The 23871-nt window shown below is 46.9% G+C and overlaps 1 protein-coding gene across 3 annotated transcripts in view; it reads right to left on the bottom strand.

Moving 5' to 3' along the window:
* Positions 1 to 4132: 4132 nt before the first annotated feature.
* Positions 4133 to 23871, bottom strand: part of ETS1 (ETS proto-oncogene 1, transcription factor) — a 123847-nt gene continuing 104108 nt past the window's right edge. For 2 of the 3 annotated variants that reach the window (XM_054579444.1, XM_054579445.1), the window contains 3 exons: positions 22699 to 22959; positions 5696 to 5814; positions 4133 to 4775 (listed from right to left, as the gene is read on the bottom strand). In XM_054579444.1, the coding sequence (XP_054435419.1) occupies positions 4560 to 4775; positions 5696 to 5814; positions 22699 to 22959 (596 nt within the window). In that variant the 3' untranslated portion in view covers positions 4133 to 4559. The remainder of the gene's footprint in view (positions 4776 to 5695; positions 5815 to 22698; positions 22960 to 23871) is intronic. The other variant, XM_054579446.1, reaches the window with a different exon arrangement.

Below are 23871 nucleotides of genomic sequence, written 5' to 3' on the forward strand. Positions count from 1 at the left end.
AAGCTCCAGACCTAAAGAAACAGATTTTCCCCAAACAGAGCTCTCTTTGTGAACAATTCAGCAAAAATGCTCTTTCCAGCTGTGAGATGGGATTCGTGTTGCAAATGTTGGTGTTAATTAAAAACATCCACCTTCTACAGTTTCAACAAACAGTACGAGAAAAGCACCACACAGGATGGGCTCTGAAGCGCTCCTCCCCAGAGCACTCAAAATATGATTTTATTGATGACACGAGTTGCTAGGATTCTCATGGACACTATCGTTGTCAACTTCCAGTCCTCCCAAAAGAATTGGGGTCAAGATGGATGGGAGAGGTCCAATTTGGCACAACGAAAATTGGTATCAGAAGAAGAAACACGAATACCGTTCCTGTCCAGAGCATCAGAAAAGGAGTTTAACTTCCTGTGTTAGCATCAGGAACCTCACCTCATTGAAATCAGGTGTTTATCTGCTGAGTCATTAAAAATGTCCTTCACGTTGTTCTAGTCTTGCAGACATGAAGAGTAGGAGGTGTGATAAGGCTAGGAACACTTCACAAAGGATGACACCATGTATTCAATAATTAAGATGTGAGATTACACTTGCCTATATTTTTTTTATTTTATTTATTTTTATAGAGAGGAGAAAGAAGTGAGAAAGAGAGGGAGAGAAACATCAATCGGTTGCTTCTCGTACATGCCCCAACCAGGGACCAAACCCAAAGACCTGGCATGTGCCCTGGCTGGGAATCCAACAGGCGACCTTTTGCTTTGTGGGATGACGCCTAACCTGCTGAGCCACACTGGTCAGGGTAATACTTGCCTATATCCTTATTGCAGGTCTCCCTTTATTGGGAACTCTTTACCTGAAAGGGTTCAGAGCTAGTGAGATCAGCAAGAGTGAGTCGCACCCCTTCCTGTGCTTGTCTCTTGTTGGTTCACTTGTCCCACTTTCATACATGAACCAGACAGGAAAGAATCAAGCCAAATCCACATCGTTATGAATGAATTTCTTTGTTTTTTAATTTCACACAGTTTAAAATACAATATGAAATCAAGCTACAGTATATAAAAAACTCTCCAGCAAAATGATGTGCCAGCATCAGCTACTAAAATAAACAAACAAAAATTCCCCATAAGAAATTTTTTGCATTAAAAAAAAAACACATAGACACTTACATCGCTACATCTCTAAGCTACCTCAGTTCTGATTTTTAAAAAGCACCTGCTTTTCTCTTTTTTTTCATCTTGCTTTTAAATTTTCAGCTTTTTAAAAAATATAAATTATATGAAAATACAAGTTGGAAAATAGTCGAACACAATATAACATCTTTTTACCCCTATATTTCTCAGCTTAAAAAAAAAGTATTCTTAAAAAAAGTTCAATAACTGAGGCAGTATTCCTGATAGAGATAATTTCATTTTAATATATATATTTTATATATGTATATGTATACATATATTTATGGTTCCTCAACACTTCTTTGGAATGTAGATAAGAGCTAACGCATTTATATAGACCCCAACAGAGAAAGCAGCATGCACAGCATGGCTAGAAGAGAGAGGGTGTCATTTTCATCATGAAGATTAGGCAGGTTAATGCTCTAAAACCCAGAGTGTTCATCTCCAAAGTGAGGAAAAGCACATCTGATCTTGGAATGCTACCTCCAGTCCCCCCCCCACCACAAAACCAGGGCTCCGCGTAGGGAAGTCCCCCATCCTCCGAATGGGGAAGGGGACAAAAGTGACCCTGAACCCTACAGCCAAAACTGACGTGGGTTAAGGCATCTTCAGGAAAATAAGGGTTTCCCCCAGCTAAACCAGATTTGCCCATCCTTCCTCTGAAGCTAACGTGTTTTTAAAAAGCATAAATGCAACAGTTCTGCTGCATTTCCAGTGTATAAACCACCCGCCACTCTTCCTGGGATGGTCTCTGGCCTTCGGACAGAAGGAGAAAAAGCATCTGGCCAGATCAACAAAGCTTTGTTAACTAATAACTATCTATAAATACCAAGAACAGTGGACCTAGAGAGAAAGGCATCTTAGCGGACAGGCGGGCTGAGGAGCATGAGGAGGCACTTTCTTATATCTTAGCTGCTATGGAATTATTGCAGGAGTTAGACACTCACACCAGGGGAGTTTTCAGCATAAATGTAATGGGAAAGGTGGATAAGTTGAGAAAATGATTTTATGCCTGGTTGCAAACAGCAAGCCACGACTGATTCTACCTAGCCTTGGTTCTACTCTCGCCCGTTACTGAAATGTGGAAAGACGTACCTAGAAAATCCAGGTATTATCTCAGCTGCAGTTTTGCGCACACACACACACACACACACACGCACGCACACACGCACACCTTTGTCAGTGCCCAACTAAGATCACATAACCTAAGAAAAAAAACAACGTAGTCCAACAGTTCCGCCTAACACTCCCTGAGCAGCTCCTAAAATAGTTCGAGAGCTTCATTAAGGCACCTGCATTTGGAAGACCAAAATACACAGCTGGGCTAATTCTGCTTTTGCTTTCCAAGTAGACACTCTGATTTCTCAGTACGAGGACACTCGTGAATCACAGAGCTAAATTCCTGATGACGAGGGTCTGCAAGACGACCTGCGAGCAAACAATACCCTTTCTTGAAGATATGCTAGAAGGTTGTTAATACTGTACTTCCAGTTTCTCAGCTAGAGCCCAGGAAAGGCCAGTTCTGAGAAACCCCTCTTAAACGCTTCTTCATCTTCCTCCCTATAGTCTGGAAAGCCGTCCCACTATCTACTTTTTCAATCAGGCAGCTCTTTAGTCGGGGGAGCCTCATTGAATTAGAAACCTGTTCTCACTAGCAGATGTTGGTCCCATCCCCCACAAAACCCCATTTTTAGATTACCCATCACAACTGCCTCAGTTGATTAAGTTTGTAGTTAAATTATGAGGAAACTAAAAATATATGCAAATCTCCTGGACCACCTTATTGTCTTCATTCAAGCTCCTTTCCTTGTTTCCTTTGCCTTCAAGTCATTCCTCTCTTCCGCAATTATTGCCTTCACTTACCCTGTGCCACAGTAACAGGCCCAAGAACAAGACCCCACCAGCAGCTGCACTATTCCCTTTGCATGCTCAGTCTCACCGGACATCCAACTCAACCAGCTTAATAAGCTCTTCAAAGGAAAGCTTTGCATTTCTCCCCACAAAGACAGCCAAGCCCCCTTTGACTGATAAATGCTCCCTTAATTTCCATCGCTCCAAAAACCCAGTGAGTCTAAATGGCTTTATCAGACACTCTCAGCTCACGTCATGACCTCTGTCACTCTTTCAACCCCCACTCAGAAAGCTGCACATTTCTCTGTACTGAATAACAGGGTGGGAGGGAAGCAAGAACTATGTGAGGCTGGGAAGAGTAGACCTATATGAGAAAGTGTAGAATGTTAGTTTGGAATGACACACATTCAGGACTTAGTTCTCAAGACCTGAGGGATAATGCCCATGCACACAGCTTTTATTCCAAGTCCTATGTTACAGGGGAAGAACCAATAAAGAACAAAGTTCCTCCTTTGATATCTTTTCCATGATGTCAACAGTGCTCCAACATTTACGGTGGTCCCAAACCGGGGCTGCAAATACATTCGGTTCAAGACTTAATGCTTCCTAGCTCAACGTTAAGTCTAAATGCCATGAGTCTGCTCATGACAAATAAGCACAGGGGCGTGATGGAAATTTTTTTAAATTACAGGTGAAATTCATATGCACAGTTCCCTTGTACCCAAATGAACATTATTTTCCCCTTCAGCTACACAGCCACATGAATTTGGGATCCCCGAGCTCAGTGACAGCACTTTGCGTTTCCAGTGGGGTCTATATAAACAGTTTTCTTTCACTGTGACAGAATCTTCAGCTGGCAAATAAAAACAAACTTGCATGATATTGCAATACTGAGACCACCTTAGAGCTTAAGACGATTTTTAAGAAAAAAGAAAATACTGGCACAAAATTTAATAAAATAAGTTTTAACACACACACACAAAAAAAAACAGTTTTGGGCCTTTCCCACTAAATTCTGAAGTCCATCTTTGTTTTAAAATAGAGTAAAAGGCAAATAGTCCTTGGGTTTTGTGCACCCCCCCCCAAACAAATGACTTACCCCACCTCCCTCTTTTTTGCCCACCCCCAGACTCAGAAACAGAAGCAAATTAATTGCCTCTCATCTGTTTCATGACTCCTGATGTCTCAATTTCTTTTGGTGATCAGTCCACAACTCGAGAGACCTTTTTTTTCATCATGGATGATTTTTAAAAATTACTAGGTTTGTCTCATCCACTCTTAAGCCAGATTCTTCAAGCTTCTAAGACGTTCTCTCCTGAAAATTTGCTCAAGAATTTCTTGTCCCACCCACCCCACCAGTCCTGGCTCTCCTTTTCCAGCTACACACAATAGGTTATAGCTGCAACTTACTTAGCTCCCACCCCTGAATGTAAAAAACCGAGTTCTGGAAAATTAAAAATAGAATAACAATTAAAAATGAAGAGTCCAACAGACGTGGTTGTTCTTTCCAATGTCTTGGCAGAGTTTCTCTGGTCCCTTTGGGGTCCATCACTCATCGGCGTCAGGCTTGACGTCCAGCATTGCGTGGAGCTCCTCGGGCGTGTACCCCAGGAGGCTCTGCAGGTCACACACAAAGCGGTACACATAGCGTTTACCCGCTGTCTTGTGGATGATGTTTTTGTCATAATAGTAGCGTAGGCCACGGCTCAGTTTCTCGTAATTCATCTTAGGTTTGTTTTTCCTTTTTCCCCATCTCCTGGCCACCTGAAATTTTAAAATGGGAGGGGGGTTAAAAAATCTATAAATAATCCAAATATATATGTTTATATGCCTATACCCATTCATGGTGACCCTTTATGTTCAAGTAAACCAGTTAAAAAAATTCAGGTACACTTTTTCCGACCTAGCTCTTCTGAGCTCTACTTGTCAAGGGTTGGGTAAAGACAGCAGTAAAGGTGATTCTTCAAGTTAATGAAAATATAGCAACCCTGAACTTCTATATAATGGAGTTGAAGTAAAAAAGGAAAGAAACATTATAGACTCTCTTCTCTTTCTGCATTATTAAGCACATGTCCCTACTTGGAAAGCGTGAAATCTCATGTGAGAGACTGAGGGAGCACTGAGCTATAATTCCACTTGCTTCTCATCAACAAGAAGCATTTTTTCTGTTCTTGGACACAATTCTCCTCCCCTCATGTCTGCCACAACAGAGACGTTGCCTCTCTTTGTTTTTTTTTTTTTTTTTATCCTCAAAATTGGGCAAGGCAGAGAGCAACCACTCAATAAGCATTTGATCAAAGAATGAACGAATGGAACAGATTGCACCAATCTTCCGAGACCTCTTGAATTGTCTGCCCCCTTTCAGAGTCACAGAGCCGTGGAGCCAGGAAAAGTGCAAAATGAGAGAAGGCAACTCATCTTTACTCAGGGCTAACATGTGCCCGACATCCTATGTGCGTCCTTTCAGTTAATCCTAGAAAACAAATGGGCAACATAGATACTTTCTCTAGTTTCCAAATAATGACATTAAGGCACAGAAAGGCTATGTAACTTGTTCAAGATCACACAAGTAGCAAATGGCAGAGCTGGGATTGGAATCCTAGAAAATGTCATCAGACTCACACAACCCCCTTCCAGAGTTCTCTCTAACACAGTACAGTACTCTCGAATCACTCCCTGCTTACCTCATCTGGGTCAGAAAGCTTGAATTCCCAGCCATCTCCTGTCCAGCTGATAAAAGACTGACAGGATTTATCCGTGAGTAATTCCAGAAGAAACTGCCACAGCTGGATCGGTCCACTGCCTGGAAACACAAGGCATCGTGAATCATTACACCAGATGCTCAGTGCCTGCGGCCACTACTCCCAGGGTACAGCACTCCTTCTTCCCTCTCTTGTCCATCTAGCCAGGGGAAAAGGGAGGCAGGCGACACAAAGCACAAACGCTGGAGGAGGTGCTAGAGCTCACACAGACTGAAAAGGTGAAGAAGTTCCAACCACAAGAATAAAGAAAAACCACGTAGGACAATAATCAATGGCCTTCCTTTGATTGGCTTAAGGGTCGGTCCATTTTTATTGCTAAGCAAACTCTAGAAAGAAAATGTGGGCTCTAGCCTCTGAGATATTCTAAGGCAGCATAGTCTTTTGTGCCTTTAAAAACAAGGTCATTTTGCCTCCAGAAATAATAGAGGTATTTACTCAGGTGTAATAGAGGTATTAAAAAGGAATGTCTTTGCCAGTTCCCATCAGAAGTCAAACTTCACAAGCCTGCCTCTATACAGGAGCCTTTGGCCCCTGATGTGCAAGCAAGAAGATCACTACCCTAAGCTTATGGAAGGAGTTAGTTGGGTGTTAATATTCCTCTCCACCACCATCCTTTCCTCCCAGGTCACTTACAGGCAAGCACCCAATCAAAGAGAGGAAAGAATCATCACTGTGAGCAATTATCTTGCTCCCTGGGAAATCCTCAGAGGTCAGGTGATGACTATCTTCAAGTCTTACGGGTTCAGTATATTCTAATTTACACATGCGCATGTGCGCGTGCATGCACACACACACACACACACACACACACACTTCTCTTGTCTTAGCCACCAACACTGCCAAAATCTTAATTCTGGAAGGCCCGACAATACTGATAGTCCATTTATCATATGCTAAAGGAGTCCTGCTATACAGATTTCCTTTGAGGATAACTCTCCATTCAGAAATGACATTGCAAGGCAGTGATTCCTGTCTGACTCCCAGGTGCAGCCAGAGAGACAAATTCCAGTTCTACTGTCCGTGCTGCATGGAATGGGTCTGCACTGTGCCTCGGACACCGTCCCAGAAGCCACTCAGACAGAGCAGGGCAGGGAAACCCCCAGCCGTGTCCATGAAGGGAGCCTGGGTTGCTCTAACTGACATAGAAATCCTCGACTTTTTACATTTCTAACCCTTAACCTGAGTTTCAAATTTGTCTGATGTAAAGTGACCTGAGATTCAATTAGGAACAAGCTTTAGGCTGGTTCTCTCTCCATCTGAAAAAGAAATAAACTTTATAACCTTTCAGGGTAATCTTTTGCTCCATCTTACACATCTACTGGGCACCACCATATGCATCCCACTGCTTGCTCCTGAAACCTGCCGCCCGCTCCTCTGCACAGTGGTCTCACTGTTTCCATTCTATGGGTGCGAAAAAGGAACCCAGAAAGGTCATGTGGCTTTGCTCAGAGCACCTTTAGAAAATGGTGGCCCTTGGTCTAGTGTCCAGGCCTTCCGGCTCCAAGCACGGGGCCAGCTGGACGGACGCCTCTGAGGAAGCAGAGCCAGGCGTGCACTGCAATCTCACAGCTGAGGAAGTGCTCCTTCAGTAGCCGCTTCCTCGCAGTGGCTCCCACACGCCCCCGCGGCACACCCCCGGCTCTATGGAAAAGGAAATATCACTGCCTCGCCCTTCTGAAAACTCACCTTGAGCTCTTTAAAGCCATCTCTCAGGTACCCTAGAATAAATGCAGCAAATGCCTGCAAAACCAGTTCGCATCGGAACAGCCCTGAGTGCACACAACTGAAGACTTATCCTCATCTGTTTCCCCCCTTGTGGAAAAACCACTGGGTGTACAATTTAGACACATTTGCACACTTCTTGTAAGTTGACTTAAAGTCACCAGCTACTACTCCCTGCCTGGGCTCACGGGACTAAATGCGGCATTATGTACGAAACCATTGAAAAGCCACCCTGTTGGGCAGAAGGCATAAGAAAACAAATCTCTATTAAGAAATGCTATGGAATTTTTGGTGGCAAAAAAAAAAAGAAGCTGCAAGACCTCCCGTGACGTAATATGTTTCCTGATGAAATACACGGTGACTATATACCCAGCAGGACCCCCGAGGACAGATGGACAGATAAACAGACAGACCCACTACCCAAAAGTATGTAAATGAGCCCTGGAGTCTGCAGTCCTCTCCTGAGTTAGGTCCACAGACCACAGACACAAGACAGAGAGAGGAGCCGCTCTCAGACTCCAGGCAAAGCAAAGCCATGGTTTATCGCACACTTACTATGCATCAGATACTGTGTTGCTGTTTATACACTTCTCACTCCTCACATAACTCCATGGGGTAGCTGCTACTGTTAGCACATTTGTTCTTACCATGTTAACAGCAGAGAAAACTGATCTGCGGTTGGGTGCCCAGGTGTCGGCCAAAGCCACTCACGTTAGAAGTGCAGTAGCCGTGACTGGAACCCACATGGTCTGGCCCCCAAATTCCTCAGCTCAATACCACATCGCCCCAGGCAAGACCAAGCTGGGGGCTGACATCCACTCTGCCTGCCTGGTCACACTAATCCGAGGTCTTCTCTTCCTCCCCTGTCACGGCAGCCACAGGACATGAGACAGCCCATGGTTCTCCCAACTCTCTGACAGCTAGTGGCCTTGGCGTCCACCTCCACAGGTGACATTTCCAGCCCAATTAGTGAGGTCCCCTTGCAGCTGTTCGCATCACTATTGCACTCTCCCGCTATTTACCTTAAAAGTTCCCTCACACTATGTATCTTAAAATCCCTGTGGGGAGGAGAGGGCTAGTGATGGCAAGACGAGGAAAGGGAAGGAAACCCCGGGCTTCCACCCAGGCAGGTCCAGGAGAGAGAGCCCAGGAGCACCTAGCCCACCACCCACAGCCTCTAAGAATGGGCAGCCATAATGCAGAGAAGGGGGTTTCCGTTCCTGACCCCGGAGCCAGCCCCTGGAGGAGGGCATCCCAGACAGAGGGGCTATGCCTGGTTTCCCTGCCACTGCCTTTCCCGAACTGAGATGTCCGCGTCACAGGCCGATCACCCTGTGCCAGCCTGCTCCGGACGTCTGACCCCGGACATCCGCGTAGAGGGCCGGGGGGCAGGGTGAGGCCCCGTCAGCAGGGTTTCCCCTCGTTGTGAGTTTACCTTTGTTCATAAAGAACATCGAACTGTGAAATTCGGGAGCTGGGAGTCCAGGTCATGGAGCACGCTGCTCTCTAACTTTTTCTTCTATTTGTACCAAAGGGAGGAGGGCATGTTAATAGGAAAAGCAGATGCCTGAAGAAAGTGCAGGAACTGAAGGGGAAGGAACGTCTCTGGTTTTGCTTCACAATAGCAAAGTCAAAATAGCGGTGATGTCAGCTCCAGTCTCCTTCCCCCAATTCTTGAAGAAAACTCCCCCGTGAGCCCACTTAGAGCTGAGGAGCACACTGTGCCCTCAGCCTGGGTTTCCTGCAAGGCTCTGCCCGCCCTTTGGAAAGCCCTCACTGTGGAGCCAAATCAAAGGACTCCATGACTCCTCTCAGAGCCCTTCCCGGCCCCTCTGTGCCGGCTCCTAGAAGGCCCTTCGGTGTGGGGAGCAACAGAAGTGGGAAGGATGTGGAATCCTCCCCCAGAAAGCATGCGGTTCCAGGGGGCCTGTTCCTCCACTGGACTCGTGGGCAGTCCAGCCCAGCGGTCCCTTTCCACAACAATCCGTCACCCTCACCTCAGGTCTGGGAGGGCAACTCAGGGCCACCTGGGAGCCCACAGCCTGGCGCTGGCTCTGGGGCTGGAATGCACGCTAACTAGTCAGCCTCACCAGCAACACCCAAGTCTAGGCCACAGGAACTTCTCAGGCCCTGGACTTGTGGAAACGCCAGAAGGGGCCAGCACTCCGTCCCAGTGGCAGGCTCTCCCAGAGGAGGTGTCTGTATTGCTCTGTACAGGTCCCCCAGGGCCGAAGGACTCCATCCCTTGCCCTTGCTCTAAGGATGAGGCAAAGGATAAGGATAAGGATTCCAAAATCCTAAAGCCTCTCCCTCCTTCCTGCACCTCCTCTCATGCCTGGGCCCAGCCCCATCCACCCACCCAACCAGACTGTGGTCCCCGTGACCTTTGTCCCAGGGAGCAGAGAATGGTGCTAAGAATAGTGCCAGTCATGGGAAGGGGGAGCTCTCATACTAAATGTGACTCACAATGGCATCCCTGTCTGGGGGCCCCGAGGCAGTCAACGGCAGCCTTCAGCCGCCTGCCCTGGGTGTCACACATCAGGAATCCAGTGGCATCACTGGGAGACTATGCTTCTCAAGTCGAAGCTCTGAGCCACAACAACAGAGGAGTCCCTGTTAGAAGGAAGTCTCTCTCCAAAGACGTGGGGGGGGGGGGGGGCGCGCACCACACACATTCACACACCACCGCCCCGCCCCCGGCTCCCTGGGCCCCCGCACCCCTGCAGCCTGCTCCCTCGCCTCCCCCTCTGGCTGCAGCAGGGGATTTCCTCTGACCGCTTTGTTCTCCTCAGCTTCTGGGCCGGAGGAAAATTCCTAGGACCACACCGACAATCCTGATTTGAAGGACTTGATACAAGCTCAGAAGCAGAAATATCAGGTGGGTACCTGGAGGCAGCCCAGGCCTGCGCAGCAAATCGCAGGAGGATGTTCCCCTCCAGAGAGGACCCTCAAATCCAAGGCTACAACCTCTCTCTCTCTCTCTCTCTCTCTCTCTCTCCCCCTCCCTCAAAGGCTAAGCTTCAGGTAAATTCCTACTGATTTGTTCACGTTTTTTTTAAGTCGCTTCTCCTTGGCAAGTAACTGGAAGGTGTGCCCATCTGTCTCGCTGAGAGTTGGTTATTAAAAAAAAAAACCCTGCTTTTTTGCTTCCTCTCTCTGAGTCTAAGAAGTGGGCATCTTAAATAACTCTACAGACATGGGCTAGGGCAAAATTTTAGTAAGATGCTTTTGGTAATAATCATTTCCCTTTGGTTATTTGTCAGCCTCTTTCCTCCCATTTTCTAGGCTTGGAGGTTGCCTGCCCATGTCAATGAACTCACTCTTGGTGAATTCAGGGTGGGGCTTCCGTTTTTTCCTGATCATTTCAACCGCAAGTTCTCACCTGTCATCCATGCCCTCATGCGAGGTGCCCATGGAAGGGTCAGCTTCTATGCAGGGGAGTCCCTCTCGTGGGCTGCCTCCCCCTGGTTCGCCTGTAAGACCAACCCGATGGTGCGCAGTGTCCGTCCCTCGTGACTAGGACATACGCTCCACGCGCAGGGGCTGTGTGCTTTCACCACTGAAACCCAAAGCCCAGAAAGGTGCCTCACCCCCCAACACCCGCCATCGCAAAGCTGTTTGCCACTCAATGACCCCCGTGATCAGCTCCCTATAAGCATGGACTGTGTCTTCCTGACCCTATCTTCTCGGTGCCGGGTATGGTGGCTGGTCTCTGACAGGGGCTCAGTCAACATTTACTGAATTGTATTCTAAAACAATCCTCCTCTGAAGAGACACATAAGGAATGAAAACTCTACCTAAATGGCTCTCTCTCTCTCTCTCTCTCTCTCTCTCTCTCTCTTTCTGGAGCTATATTTGGGACCAAGCAGCATGGGTGACTCCAGGCTACGTTTCATCAACATGTTCCCCAAAATAAGAACTACCACACCCCCTGTCCTTTGGGGATTAATTAGCTACTTTGAGAAGCTAATCTCTTTAGCTTGACTCTAAAAGTCAAATCAAAAACTTCAGGGTGGGCAGGACACCACATTTATTTTAACCTATGAAACTCTCATGGTTGGTCGCCCTTGCAACAGGGCTGACGGTGCCCGAATAGCACACATCTGCCAGGTGTTCCTAAAACAGAGGAACGAGCCTGACTGGCCCCGCCCTTCCACCCAGGTGTCTACCCACAGCCAAACGATGATGGCGAAAACAGAACACTCACATCCAGAAATGACCCACCCATGTGTTCACAAGTTCCTTGCATGCTACTGCAGGAGTTCCCAACTCAGAGGGTGGACTGGGTGACCCCGGAGCCTCAGCATCACCCCCTTTCAGTCAACCCCCATCTAAATTATCGCTCACAAAAAAAAAAAAAAATCCAAAATCTCTCTATCTCCCTTAAGTGCTTGTTTAATGAAGTTTAATGACAAATAAGATAGAAAACATCCTGACAGTGTCTTGCCCTGTGGACCAAACTCAACCTGAAGCTGCAAAAATCTGCCTGAGAATGAAAAATTCAAGAGACCAGATTGCTGGATTGTTCGGCCACCAAAGCACTAAGGAGATTTCTAAAAGAAAAAAAGGGTGGGGACTGATTGCTATTTCAGCTTGGCCGTGTGCCTATAGGTGTCTTTTCCTATTTTTTGAGTCATGCCCTTCCTTTGTCCCCACTCTGACCCAATCTCACCCCACCTCCAACATGATCCATGTAGAGTACATTCTAAAACAAGCCAACAGACCTTGGTTTGATGAATCACTGTCAAGTCAATATGTTCTCTCCATCTGTTCCTTTATCAATGGCTAGTAACTCAAGGGTAGCAATAAATTCTAATAATTCAACTCAGAACCAGAAAAACACATTCTAACAGGTACTTGAAGAATACATGCACATAATGATGTTTGAACCAGCATCTAGCAATGGAAACAAGTTAGAAAAGAGCTCTACAAGCGATTAAAATCATCCTTGGGTGTCAAGTCCATGTTGCTGACACGCGACACTAAAAGATAGAAGGGAACATTAAAAATAGTAATAAAGCATGTCAAGCAGTGGAGGACTGAGAGGAGACAGCACACAGTATCCTACAAAGTTAAAATAATTACAGGCCTGTGGGTAAGCCCAAAATGGGGAATCAACAGCCCAAAGTTTTGATCCAAATTTCTCCAATCTTAGACATCTTACTTAACCTCTCTGGGCATAAGTTTTCCCATTCCTGAACGGTAAATAGTAATCCCTGCTCCTCCCTACTTTACAGAGATATAAATTAAGTAGTCCTGATCATAAAGGAAATATATATATATGTATGTGTGTGTGTATATTTTTTTTTTACCATAGCGCAGAATAGTTGGGGATACAAAATAGAACAATGAAATTAAATAAAAAGATTGAAACAACAGAAAATATATTTTTCAAAGCAAGCTTTTCAAAGAAAGACAAGATGAAAGATGGAATTAAAAAAGAAAATAGCAACAGCACTAGATAAACGCCAATGAGTCTTCCAAGAATTAAGTTAGCCTTTTAATGGCAACTTTGAAAAAGTAGAAAGTTGGAGGCAAAAAAGAAAAACAAAACGATTAAAGTATATAAATGTGAAATGCTTTCAGCATCATAGATAAGAATAACCAGCAGAGATCTGTTAATGTCAGGAATACCTCTGTGAAGCTCTCGCTCTAACTCAAAGTAGGGAGGCACGAAAAGAGCAGATGCAAGCTGCTTTGCAAGTGAAAGTATCACAGACATTTATGGTTTGGGGAAATCTTGGCCACAGACAGACTTAGATCCTCTTTCCTTCAATGAGCACTTTTTTTTCCCTAATCACTTATGCTCCTTGCCAAGCACGCTCAACCCGCGTGCTATGGAGGGCTGACCTGGAGCGCCCAGCAGCACCCTCCCAGCGGTCGGGAGCAGGGTTTCCAGGTGGACTCTCTCAGCACTAACCAGAGGCGAAGCGTTCAGTCTCTCTAGCCATCAATATCCAGGACAGGCTGAGCCCAGCTGGGTGGCCACGGGCTGGCTACGCTGCCCCACTTGGGACAGACAGAAGTGACTGGGGAGTCAGCTTTGGGCCTGAGAATATGACAGTTACACATTTTAGCATGTGCAGCAAAGACCCTTGGTTTTGCTTGGGCTCCTCACACCTGCATGTGTTCAAGTACATGTGTGTGGGGGGGTGGGGTAGCCGCAGGAAAAAGAAGACTGTTTCTCTCTTAAAGGGGCAGCCTATATTCAAATGTACCCACCTCTTTCCTCTAAACCCAAGAACTCTGTGTAACGACATTCAACCCACCACTCAGACACAGCCCTGGACAGCGGGCCAGTGACGCTCGACTCAGGAAGTGGGTTTCCTTAGAGCTTTTTCCTCCCCATGTCTTCTAGGTACTGATTCTTTTACGATGTCACCAGAAATGGGTTACGTTTGGATTTGAGGGTACAAGGCAAGAATTTTGTTAGACGCCGAGGAAGAGCTTTTTTCAGATCTATGTCAAGGTCCGAAGAAAATGTCTTCCTAAGCAGCTAGGTTACAGGAAGAAAGAAAGATGTATTCACTGATGAAGATTAGAAAACAAGACTTGAGAAATCTGAAGTCAGGGCCTTTTCTCAGGAGGTTCTCAATGCAACCTCTGGAATTGATTTTATCCAAGAGGTCAAGTGTCACCTGCATGTCAAGGATGAGAGAACCCGTCCTTGGGGAGGTGAGCTAATCACCCAGTTCTTGGGGAGGTGAACTAATCCTAATGATCATGTGAGCACTGAATTTTTTAAGCATTTATCCAGCAAATAATTTCCAAACACCCTTCAAATGCCAGGCATTGCAGCAACACAGAATACGAACAACAGCACGGAGGCAGCAGAAGTACTTTTTTTTGTTGTTCCACCTTCATGTGTTGTGCTGAGAGTTTAAAGGAGACGGGGCCGAGAACTAGCCTTGAGAGGCCTTCACAAGAAACTGTCCCCCACCCCTCAGCTCTGAAGGTCACACACCTCCACATAGCCGTGCCCTGTGGGCACCTTTCCAGCAAAGCAAGTCCCATCCTCATTTCAGAGTTTAAACTTTCACATTCACTCACCTTAGGAGGACTTTCACTCTCATTATCTCTCACGGACAGATGAGTCACACATAAGACAATGCAGCTGGTTAGTCACAGTCAACAACATGCTGCTCTCTGGAGCCTATCGGGGGCCGCCAAGAACATCAGATTGACCTTGGTCTTGGATCCTGCCGTCCAACTAGCCAGACAGAAAAGCTGAGCTGGTCTATTTGACAGCCTCTCTCTGTTGGTCACGTATGATGTGGGGGTCACACGACCTATGGCAGCCATGACAACATCCTGCTCAGGTCTCTTGCTGCAGGGAGCATAAATGACTAGATCCACCATGTCCCCACCGAGGCCAAGCTTCCCAGGGTCTGCTCCAGCCAGGGACGGAGCATGATGGAGGTGCAGGGCCGCGCGGGGAGATGCAGAGCTCCTCCACTGGGCGACCTTGATGAGAGGACGCCCCGTCAGCCCGGCCAAACCCTTTCTGGGCCGGAGCTACAGTGGGAGGCTCTTCCCACCAAGTCTCGTTCCTTCCCTCTTCCCTTCTACAGGTATCAGACCTGCAGAAGGGTCTGAAGGCTCCCCTGCCCTGCCTCACTCTCCCCCACTTCATCCCTCACAGAAGCCCCCCAGTAAATTTATTGCCAGCCTCATCTTGTCCTAACATCTGCCTCTCAGCACACCCAGACATACACTGCTAACATCAGACGTTTTCCTGCTCACGGCCTCATATCGTTGAAAACTTTGACAGGCATCTTCCTTACGTTTGCAATGTGACTTTGGAGTGGACCTCTTTCCCCCTGAGGACTCCGATTCCCTCATCTGTACAATGAGGGCAGAACCTTTCTCATGTGGCTATTGGTGACAGGTAAAAAAAATAGTAATAATAATGTATAGGAAAGAGTCTAGCACACAGCAGGAGTTCAGCAGGAACGTGTGAGTTCAGCTGAACAGCTGAAATGACCTGATCTGATATTAAATATCTGCTGTACCCCAAGACAGTGCCAGCAATTACTGGAATTCTGTAAGTAAAACTATACTGTTTCCTGACCTCCAGGAATGCAGGATGACATAGGAAAGACCAACAGGTTGGAGAATAATATGAAACAGTGGTAACGACGAGCACCTAGAGAAGAGAATCCTGCCTGTGTGCAGCACTGCTTGTGGGTACATCCCATAACCTAACTCATTTCATTCTCCCAGCAATCCTAGGAGATGGGAACTATTATTATTACATTTTGGCAGACGAGAAAACTGAGGCGCAGAGACGTTATCTTGTCCAAAACCACACAGCCGGTGTGTGAGAAAGCCAGGACACGCTCAGGCGACTGGCTCCAGGGTCCACGCTCCTAACCCTTCCATGATCGGCCCCTGAAATATAACTGGGGTCAAACAGTATAAAGCGGCCACCCTCCAGCACGTTAACTTGGACCTGACTCAGAAGGCAAACCCAGGCGACAGATGGGGCGTGGATAGGCATCCAACCTGCGCGCATCACAGGGAAGTCACTTTATGGAGAACAGGGCGGGGCGGAGCTCCTCTTGAGTTCAGTCTCTATCGTGAGGAACCAGTGCTCTTGCCCCAAAACAGTGAAGGCCGTCCAGGAAGAGAGGAAGGTGCCAAGGGCAAAGGCAAGAACGTGCGGAAGTCCAGCCGGGCCTTTCCCAGCCGGCCATGGAGAGTCTCCCAGGCCTATTGTTAAAGGCAGCAAGGACTCAGCAGCCTGACTGAATTTGGCTCCATAGAAACATTTTACTTCAAAGACAAAAAGGTGGACCTTCAGACTCAAGACAGAGTGGAATTCCAGAACAGTTACCTTACCACCCAGTTCCAGCCTTTTTAGTCAGAGTTTGTTAAAGGAATGGTGACCCAAAAAGTGTGAACCTTGGAGATTTCCCCTAAAACAGGTGGGGGGGGCTCAGAAAGGATGGGTCTACTCGTGAGCCTGCTGCCACCCAAAATCCAGGCCCCCACTCGGCCTCAGGTGGCTGGAAACAGCACCAGAGTTTGAGATATATTTTGTGGAATATAAATGGGCATCTTCTGCCTCAGAGGGAGCTTGCAAGGGGTCCCTGCATCTGAGTCTGGACAGAGGTAGCTGAGCCAGTGTGGCCTTCCAAGGCAGCAGACAAAACAGGGAACCTCTGCTTTCCCCATTTTTAAGACATTTAGGAAAAAATTAGTAGTGAGGCCAAAGCCTCATGTGACCTTTTTCTGCAGGTGGCAGATGATTAAGAAAAACTGTCAGCAAGTGCGAGTGAATCACAGGAGGCAGAAGCAGAGAAACTGCCATGCAGGCAATAGAAGGGGACTTCTCCCATCCAGTCCAGATCTTGCCAGAAGTTTTCCTCTCCCATGATCCAGAGTTTCCCCCACCAGTCTCGTTACTGAGCAGCATCGTAACCCATTACTCTGCTGAGACCCCCAAATCCACCGCACACCCCGCTCAGGACCTCCATCAGACACAGCCAGAGATCAGAGTCCCTCCCGCCCCTGGGATGCTGGCTGGCAGCAAGGCTCCGCCTGGGCTGCGGGGTCGGCCTGGCTTCCTGCAACACGCTGAGGACAGGGGCCTCCGAGCCAGAGACGGGAAGACACATGGTGCTGCTGCCTCTCTCATTCCCAAGCTCTTTTCCTGCCGTTCACCCAGATGCTGCCGACAGAGACGCCACACTGAGACGCGAAGGCTTCCTGCGAGCCCGCCCGCCAGCTGGCCCTGCCTGGCCCCGGGGCCCCCGCACAGTACGCACATCGGAGCTCTACGCCCCCATCAGCCGGCGGGTTCTTCTCGACTGCAGTCAGTTCACAGTCTTCTACCAACTGCACTTACACAGAGGGACTGCAGTCCAGGTTGGCTTGGGAAATAACCCTCCAAGTCAAACAGCTCTCTGCTGCTTTTAGTAACAACACTGTCTTAGACTCAGAAGTTTTGAACTCTCTTGTACAAATGCACACTGCACTACTAGTTTTCTTTGGGAGGGCCCGCTCCCCTTCCTTATCAAGCAACTTAGGCTCCTGCCCAACGTTCCCTCAGTTGTCGTTCGTGCCGGAGTACATTGAGGTTATTTTGTAATCCAGCTTTCCTTCAGAAAACTGTGATTTCAGGTAATGCTGCCAAATCTTGGCTTTTATTCTGAACTGGAGGGCTTTGAAGTACTTCCTTTTGTAGTACAGTTGTTTATTTTCAAGAACATGTTCTAGCAGCAGCTTTGGGTTACTGATTCCTAAAACTCAACAATGAGACAGAACACCCAGGTTCTGGGCTTGTGGGGACTTTCTTATGGTGGGACTCCAGGGCAGCTCTGGTGCCACAGGCCGGGAGCAATGTGGGAGCGCCTGACGGGGGACGTATGGGGCTCCTTTCTCTACAACACTGGTATCTTTTCTCTGACTCGTGTCAAAATATTTGCAAGCTGAATTCCAGTTTGTCCCCAGTTTAGGCTTCAGGGAAATCCGCCTAGTCACAAATCCACATGACACTATAACATACCCTTCCATTACAGTTCCTGAATGGCTTTGGGCCTAGCTCTCTGCAGGCTCCAGGACGAAAAGGGGACCCTAACCACTTTGTTCGCAAGTGGAACGCCGAGGGTGGGGACACACCTGGATATTGACAACAGGAGCGTTCCCACCAGGTCGGCTCGATAACCAGCATAGCCGCGGCAAGGACGGCCTCCTTATCGGCGGAAGTGCCTGGCAGTCCGGAATGAGGGTGATGTACAGACCAGTAACTCTGGACTGAAGCCGAAGGCTGGCCCTGCCCCTCCTCCCTCTTGCTAACTCACATAGGTGCAGTGTTAATTAGTGACCGGCGGGAGACAAGGCCCCTAATCTGCTCTAAGGTGGTAACTGAGATAATATCCAATGAGTATTTTCATTCCTTGATATGGAGAAAAAATCTGTACGCAGGTGAGACATCTGGCACTTGAGGTTCAATGTAGGAGCTACCTTCTGTGCAGGCTGCAATTAGGTTGCCTTGAAAAAGTCATGTTTTATGCCTCAGTTCCACCATCTATGAACTGGGGCTGCTGGGGCAGAGACAAAGAGAGACTACTATTTGACAACCTACTATATGATTGTGTATCTACTGAACCTGAAAGAAATCAGAGGCACCTGTGTTTTTCAAGGATCCGGAAAGCATTTTGCTTAGGTCTGTCAAATCATTGGGCCACTTGCTTCAGATTGTTTTCTTAATTAGATGGTGTTCAGAGTGCATCTTCGAACAAGAGAAAATAGAGCTGATTGTATCAGTTTGATAAACATAAGCAGTTCACAGTAAGGTAAGAAGGTACATTTTGGCGGAAGCCAGTGCTGCATTTGATGTATTCTTAACTCAGCTAACAAGCAGGCTTTCAAACCATGTTATCTGCCCCCACATCTTGACCTAATTTAACAAGTTGCCATGGGAGCCCAGTGAAGGTTGATGCAATTTTCTTATCTGTGGAGGAAGAATGTAACTGTGCAAGAAAATGTGAAAATTCAGTTTCTAACCGATTTCCACACTTACAGTGCAGTAACTGAGGCATCATATGAAGAAATAAAATGCATTTCTTTGGAGGCGAGCAAGATGAAGACCTAGACTCCTAGTGGCACAGCAGGAAAGTGGGTTCTGCTCCCAGCTCAGAGCATCTCCGCAGCCGCCCTGTCGTTCAGGCCAAGCGGTGGCGATATCAGGGTACAAGTGCTCCTACTGTGTGGCCACCCATACTCTGGAGCGATTGAAAATTTTAGGGGAAAAAACAAAAAAGGAAGGCAGGACTTGAGATAAAAGATAGGTGTGACTTTCACGAGCAATAAAAAGCTTTGCCAGCACTTACACAATGGCTTCCAACTTCCGAAGTACTTTTTCAAACTTGAGCTCATCTTAAACGACCGCATAAAGCCAGAGACCCGTTTGTGTTGCAGTCACCGCCTGCTCTTTGGGCAGCGGCGAGGGCTGAACTGTATCTGAAATGTACCTGAATGTGTCTCTGAAACGTGAAGAGGCCACGGCGAAGGTACAGAGCAAGGAAGCACCACCTAAAATCAGCTGGCAGTGTGGGCAGGAGACTTCCACCAGGCATTGAGCAGGGGAAAAAGCTGTCTAAATGTGGGCTGCCCCCCACCTGCCTGGCAAATCCTGACCTACATTCAAACCACGGCAACAAAAAAGTGCAATTCAAGTCTAAAAACAATTATAACATATTGAATTTGACAAGATACTGCACCCTCAAAAGCTTCGAGCATTTATCTGCACTCAACATGTGCTGGGAAACATTTGCTGAGATAATTGATTTGTTACAATTGAGTTTTTGCCCCTTTACATCTAGCACAATGTCTAGCACTTATTGGTTTAATTAATTGATTTAGTTGAATTACATTTTCACAGATCTTCTACCACCAAGATAAGGATGAACACTTCTACTTTGCTAAAAGTAGAAAAGGGTACAAAGTAAATTTGCCTAAAATCACACAGTGTGTTAAGAGTTGGGAGGGAGCACGGAGGACTTCTGTTTTCTGGGCTATTGTTCTCACCATGATCTGAGATCATGTGAAAAGTTAAATGTACAATTATAAAGAAGAAACAACCAAATGGTAAGATCCCTAAAAATGTGTCCCCCCCCCACCTTAATTCAAACGACTACTTTAGTCTTTGAGGTCTCCCCTTTCCTTCCACTAACTGCATGTTTTACTTGGGGAGGCGGGGGAGGGAGGGAGAGAAAGAAGTAAGGAAGGGAGGGAGGGAGGGAGGAAGGGAGGGAGGGAGGGAGGGAGCAAAGAAGGAAGGGGCATTAAAAACAACATATCCAGATAAGGGATCAAACATAACTCAGGCTTCCAGAACATATTTGTATTTGTGCTAGGAGAACTTTTGATGCTTTTATCTGTTTGCCCCCAAGTTTGGATTGCCAGAAAAGCCTCATGGGTAGCTTTTGGTGTTGGCTGTCTCCACTGTTCGTGTGCCTAATTTGTATTTCACACTCATTCCTAGTCCTTAAAATTTCTTTCATCTCTTTCCTTCTCTCCTTAAAACTGGGACACTTGGAAAGATCCCCCAACTCTCAGATAATTCCTGTCAAGATACTAAAATCATCTTAGACAAAACGCTTCAAGTCACTTTTGTAGACCCATTAGCTCTGCAGGCTCCTCCCATGCAGAAAATCCAATAGCTAACACAGGCAACACTCCCGGAGAAGTTTCTACTTGAGGTGGAAATCAGGCTTGCGCTTGAGGTGGAAACCTAGACCTTGGGCAGTGTCACCGCGGAGGCTTGCCAGAATCCCATCCCAGGAAGGCGGACCTAAATCGTAAGGCTTTCTTTGGCCATAACCCAAACTTTGGGACTCAGAGTCAGTTTATTGACTCTCATTATCCACAAAACTGGCCTAACCTGCAAAATATACAGAATTATATACGTAGCCAAGACAGAACAATAAAAACTGTCATGGGTAGAGAATTGCGGTTGTGGATGTGGATGGTGGTTATAGTGGTGATTATGCAGAGAAAACAAAGAAACAATGAGGAAAAACGAAGCTGAGGATGTGGTACTGGAAGTGCGGGCCGAAGTTGTAGAAGACTTGGCCTTTAGGCTTGGGCAAGTGACAGAGCGTAGTTTGGCCTGCACCCCAAGAACAGAAGCCAGCATGGCCGGGCAGAGATGCCTGCCACCTCCAGAGCCCACAGGGTCATCTTTCCGCCACCTCGGCCGTCCCTTCACTTTCCTGATGAAGCAGCGCCTCTCTCTGCCATCAGTGTATCCAACCGGAGTCGAGTTCTTAAAACACCTACAACTGGACTCGTCACAAAAGAGGCCAAAACTTTCAGACTTGAAAGAGACTTCATTTACTCTTCCTCTTTCCAGATGTAATTAACAGAAATGGGCAAGCTTTCTAACAATCTGCTTTCCAGAGATGGAAAAGGGAACTTCCAAAGTAGCAAGTTCCCACACACTAGTGACCTTCAAGAAAGGACCACGGAGGTCAGTGTAGAAAGAACAGAGGGGGGGACCTTAAGCTCCTTTCTGGCCCACGACTCTATTTACAGACCTTATCACTGCCTGAAAACACAGGCATAAATCCAGAGCCACTGTGCACGCTCTGAACTGCACTGAGAGACACGTGGACTGCAGCATATAAGACACTTTCCCAATCTTCAGAAAAGGAGCACTTTTTCTAAGCATTGGATGTGTTCTCAAAAGTCAGCTAGCTTCTCTAGTAAACACCAAGACTTCACTGAGATAAGAATAAAGACGTAGCACACTCTTCAGATCAGATCAGATACCTCCATAGAAACAGACTTTGCTGTTTATCTTCATCCACACAAAGGGTCCCCCACACGGCAACCTGTCCAGCATGGAGTAACTTACAAGAGAATCGAGGCCTAGACCACAGATGAATGATCAACGAAAGTAAGCTACATGCACAACACAATCTTTAGAGAACACTACACTCTTACAGAAAGGGTCTGATCATTAACACTATAATGCTCCTTGGATATTTCTCCCGTATACACTTCAAACATTTCCAGGGTCAGGCAGCAGATAATAAATTGTTTTGCTCTATTAACAGATGCTCGATCAAAGCTCCAGTTCTCAACATACATCTCCCTTTCTCAACAGCTTTTCTTCATTCACCACTACTATAACTTTCACAGGAAGACAATCAGTACTAAAGCCAAGTGAGGAGAGAGGTTTCCTAGACAGGCCAGGATCTGATCGAGGTTAGGGCACATTTCCGATTCGAACAGCCACCTGATGAATGCTCCACTACAGAGGAGTCTGGGATGTGAGCCATTCAGTGATGCCTTCAAGAGATGCTGCTGCTGGCTTTGTGTTTAGAAAGGCTTCCTGAGAGCAGGCGAGAAAAAGTCCCTTGATGCTCAGCCACCAGGCAAAGTTCTCAGAAATGCCAAGTTAACATAGCTCCCTTCCCTCAGATGTGGGAAAAGGCCCCAAATATAAGTTTTTCCTACCACTTTTGGAAATGATCCCTTGGGATAGAATGCTACTGTTTGCTTCCAACCATCAAGGGCACTTCAGAAACAGAGTGGCTCGAGAGACTGACCAGACCTCTTAGAGTCTTCCTCTCCCCACGCCCCACAGGAAGGTAGACATCAGTCTTTAGGAATACGTGTGCGGGGCCTTCCGCGGAGCCCACCCACAGCCACATGCACGCAGAGGCTCTGAGGTAGGGGCGGGCGCCTACCTGTGTAGCCAGCCAGGGCAGCAGCAGGAATGACAGGCTTGTCCTTGTTGAGGTCAGCACGGTCACGCACATAGTCCTTGAAGGTGCCCTTGGGATTGTGGTTGGGCAGGGCGGCTGGATAGTCCTCGGAGTCGAAGCTGTCATAGGAGGGGACGCGCTGCAGGCTGTTGAAAGATGACTGGCTGCTCCAGGACTGGGTGAGGCGGTCACAACTATCGTAGCTCTCTATGCTCTCAAAAGAGTCCTGGCCCCCGAGTTTACCTGGAGGTAAAGGAGGAGGTGGGAAGAGGGCAGGGGAGGAGGGGTTGGGAAAAGACAACTGTAAAAACCCTCTTCGTGAGGACAGATTGCTCACCAGACCCGCAGGAGGCATGGAAGAAAGGAGAGGCTGGGGGAATGGAAGCTTGTGGGTCTGCTCTGGGGCGGAGGGTAGTACAGGCTGCCATTTAAGTGCCACTGCTCTGTGCTGTCTTGTTGTATGGTGCCTTACACAGAGACTAGAAGTCATGTGCTTCTCATGCCTGTCAGAGGGAGACAGCTGTGCTTGGGACCTCAAGAATCCCAGAGCCAGAAATTGAAAAGCTGAGAATCACACATGTTATTGTGGGGCTTCTGGCTGATCTACTAGACCGAATGAATAAATGAAGAAATTGGAGCCATGTCAGGCTCAACTCCCTAATCCAACTCAAGCCAATGAGATAATTTCCAAAGGCCCAACTTGGCAAAATATTTTGGTCATAAGAAAAAAATTCCACTAGACCAAGAGCAGATCGACCTCCCTTGACCTTGGAACTAAAGTGTTATTTTTTAGCATTTTTTCCAAATACTATTCTAAAATGAAATGCACATACTACCCCTATGTCTTGTCTCTTCAAATAGAGAAATAAGTTATGAGATATTTTTTTCCAGGAGATTAAAAAAAACAACACAACACTATCACTCTTCTCAACAGAAATCCATACTATTTATTCTCTCCAAGTACAATTTTGTACTTGAAATTTATACTTCACTGGGGAAGTGTGGGTAATAAAAAAAAAAGAAAGGAGTTGATGAAAGAGTTATTAAGGTCCACAGCAATGTCAGAAATCTTTAAGTCTATGAGTTGCTTAATGCGTTCTTAACTGACCACAAGATCATGCAAGTTCATTAATTTCCCAAACCAGGTTATAAACA

This window comes from Pteronotus mesoamericanus, unplaced genomic scaffold (genome assembly GCF_021234165.1).
Source record: "Pteronotus mesoamericanus isolate MK-2021 breed Mesoamerican mustached bat unplaced genomic scaffold, CSHL_Meso_final contig_53, whole genome shotgun sequence".
NCBI lineage: Eukaryota > Metazoa > Chordata > Mammalia > Chiroptera > Mormoopidae > Pteronotus > Pteronotus mesoamericanus.